Here is a 2,754-nt window from a genome sequence, read left to right as displayed (position 1 = left end):
AAGGCCAGGTTGGATGGGGCCCTGGGCAGCCTGGTCCGGTATTAAATGGGGAGGTTGGTGGCCCTGCATGTGGCAGGAGGTTGGAGATTCATGATCCTTGAGGTCCCTTCCAACCCTGGCCATTCTGTGATTTTGTGAGGAGACTCACTGCTCTCTTCAGATGGAACAAATGCTTTGTGTGCTTCTGAGCCCAGCACCAGTATGGAAAAGCCTTCTGTCAGTCCTGGCTTCTGCGCCCCGCGCTGCTGTGATCTGCCTGAGCTGCTCTCCAGGCATCCCTTGGGTCGTGCATTGGCTCAGCTGGCAGCAGCAGGGCTTATTCACACGATGAGGTAAATACCTCATTTTTTGTAGCGAGTCAATGATGCAGTCCTTGGTCTGTGAGAAAAGGTTCGATTTGTGTTCTGAAATTGTAACATTGGTAGGTTCATTTGCTCTGTCGTTCATTTTCTCCACAGGATGTTGCTTTGTTTCTTCAGGAGTTCAATGCCCCCGATATATTCATGGGAGTTTTTGCCAAATCCAAATGTCCTCGTCTGACTGTAAGTATGGGCTGTCAAAAACTGGCTTGTTCTAATAGTAACAGCAGACAGCTCTGTGCCAGCATTCCTAAATGCTCCCACCTCCCACTGCATTTTTGAAGAACAAGGAGAAAACACAATTTAATTTTAGGATGCTTTTTAGCACAGTGTCTTCAATATGGTTCAGTTAGCAACTATTTTGGTGATGATGAAGCTGATACATGTCATTACTAATGGTACCAAACTAATTATAAGAACAGCTAATAGCCAGTACTTAATGCATTTTTCTTTTTCCACCCGTGTTGTAATGTCATTCATTGCCCTGCAGCTTGCATTACACAGCAATTAGCATTTAGAAATTCAAGATGACAGAGATCTTTGCAATTGGAAAATGGTCTTTGCTGGAAGCTTGTATTAAGAGACCATCCCCCACCCCCCTTTTTTTAGAGGAGGTATCTGTGGAGGAGGAAGTGATAATATGTTTTTGTCCCTAGGACTCTTCGTTGCTTTAATAATAGCAATGTCAGTCTAACTTCCAAACAGTGTATATGAACCATGCAAGTGAACTTTTATTTCAAGGTATATTTGCGTTTATGGAATGCCTGAACTGTGCTAAGTATCTGAACAGTACTTGTTGTGCAGTCTAGTCTAACAACATCCCTTAGGAAATCTGTACCTATCTAGAGATTGCTAAGTCAGAAGTATTTGAAAATCAAACTGGAAAGCAGCTTTGAACCTTTCTTATGGCTGTGGAAATAAAATTGTGAACTATGTTGTAGGTATTTCATTGTACTGTGCATTGACTTTTCAGGAGATCTGTGTGGGAATACTGGGAAATATGGCCTGTTTCCAAGACATATGCATGGCCATTAGTAAAGATGAGAATCTCGGGTAGGTGTGTGTGTACTTTATACATGCATAAGTACTGCTTTTATGGACTCTCTCAATGTATACTATGAAAGGAAATAAATTTCCTTGCACTGCCTTTGTTCACACATCTTTGACAAACCCTAAGTGGTTGGAAAGTGTTCAGTGACGATAAAATGAATGCCCACTTGATGTTATTGATGTAATGTTTTATAGCCACTTGTCAAACTCTTGCATTTTCAATCTCTGAGCCTGGCAATCTTGAAACACCAGTGATGCCTGCATAGTCAGGAAGAGCTGGTTTTAATCGTAGTACACTGCTGCAGTTAGGAAAACAAGTTTGGAATGTATATTTTTTAAAAGATATTAAAAGTTTTTTTTCTTAACATTTTTATCTTGGATTTTCTGCTTAAAGCCAAGTGTTACTGCAACGTTTGTGTGATTCAGACTCTCCAACTCTCCTGGAAACAAGCAGGTAGGACATCTCAGAAATTAACGTATTCTTAGTCTAATCCTGCTCTGTTCTGAGGTCCTGGGAAAAAGATTTGCAAGTGGGCTCGTTGTTTTAATGTCTTCCCATCCTATCCTTTTGTCATTTCCACTTTATTCTGAATTGATTTTCTGTGGCTCGGTTCCTGTCTTCTGTCACTTCTTGCTTGTTACGTTAGATTCACACTTGTACAGCTAAGATCAGTGATCTGGCTTCTGATCTGTTACATGGGCAATTTCTGCCTAGGTTGTTGCTGACTTGCCTCTCCCAACCTGAGGTGGCCAACATTTGGGTTGAGAGGATCCGAGACAGCCCTTCAGTGTATGACTGTGTTTGCTTTATCATGTCAAGCTCTACAAATGGTAAGTTGCCACTGAGAATGAATGTTTTGCAGAGAAGACAATAAGAACTGCAGTATGCAATTACAAAGCCAAATATTTTCATTTGGGAGGATGAGATTTCTTCATTTCTGAAGGAAGCCTCCTGAATTCAAAAGACACCAAAATAAACCTGTCCCTCCTTTGCAGGATTTATAAATACACACATATAAACAGAATCACAGAATGGCCAGGGTTGGAAGGGACCTCAAGGATCATGAATCTGCAACCCCCCTGCCACATGCAGGGCCACCAACCTCCCCATTTAATACCAGACCAGGCTGCCCAGGGCCCCATCCAACCTGGCCTTGAACACCTTCAGGGATGGACGGGGCATCCACATCCTCTCTGGGCAGCCTGTTCCAGCACCTCACCACTCTCATAGTAGAGAACTTCCCCCTGACATCCAACCGAAATCTCCCCTCCCTCAACTTAAAACCATTTCCCCTTGTCCTGCAGTTATCAACCCTTTCAAAGAGTTGATTCCCCTCCTGTTTGT

At 42.7% G+C, this 2,754-nt stretch overlaps 1 protein-coding gene across 1 annotated transcript; it reads left to right on the top strand.

Moving 5' to 3' along the window:
* Window positions 1-71: 71 nt before the first annotated feature.
* LOC104911021 (protein SAAL1-like) lies at window positions 72-2,299 on the top strand. The gene is made up of 5 exons (XM_010711076.3): window positions 72-332; window positions 459-542; window positions 1,333-1,412; window positions 1,804-1,863; window positions 2,125-2,299. The coding sequence occupies exons 2-5, from the start codon at window positions 504-506 to the stop codon at window positions 2,282-2,284; spliced, it is 339 nt and encodes a 112-aa protein (XP_010709378.1). The 5' UTR covers window positions 72-332; window positions 459-503; the 3' UTR covers window positions 2,285-2,299.
* Window positions 2,300-2,754: the final 455 nt, after the last annotated feature.

This window comes from Meleagris gallopavo, chromosome 5 (genome assembly GCF_000146605.3).
Source record: "Meleagris gallopavo isolate NT-WF06-2002-E0010 breed Aviagen turkey brand Nicholas breeding stock chromosome 5, Turkey_5.1, whole genome shotgun sequence".
NCBI lineage: Eukaryota > Metazoa > Chordata > Aves > Galliformes > Phasianidae > Meleagris > Meleagris gallopavo.
Note: the sequence above shows the minus strand (reverse complement) of the source record. Positions and strands in the feature narration are given on the sequence as shown.

Bases quoted from the DNA above. Each gene is read 5' to 3' on its own strand.
- LOC104911021 (XM_010711076.3), top strand. From the start codon at position 504: ATGGGAGTTTTTGCCAAATCCAAATGTCCTCGTCTGACT. The intron at 543-1,332 runs GTAAGTATGGGC...TTGACTTTTCAG, and splicing joins CCAAATGTCCTCGTCTGACT to GAGATCTGTGTGGGAATACT. The intron at 1,864-2,124 runs GTAGGACATCTC...ATTTCTGCCTAG, and splicing joins ACTCTCCTGGAAACAAGCAG to GTTGTTGCTGACTTGCCTCT.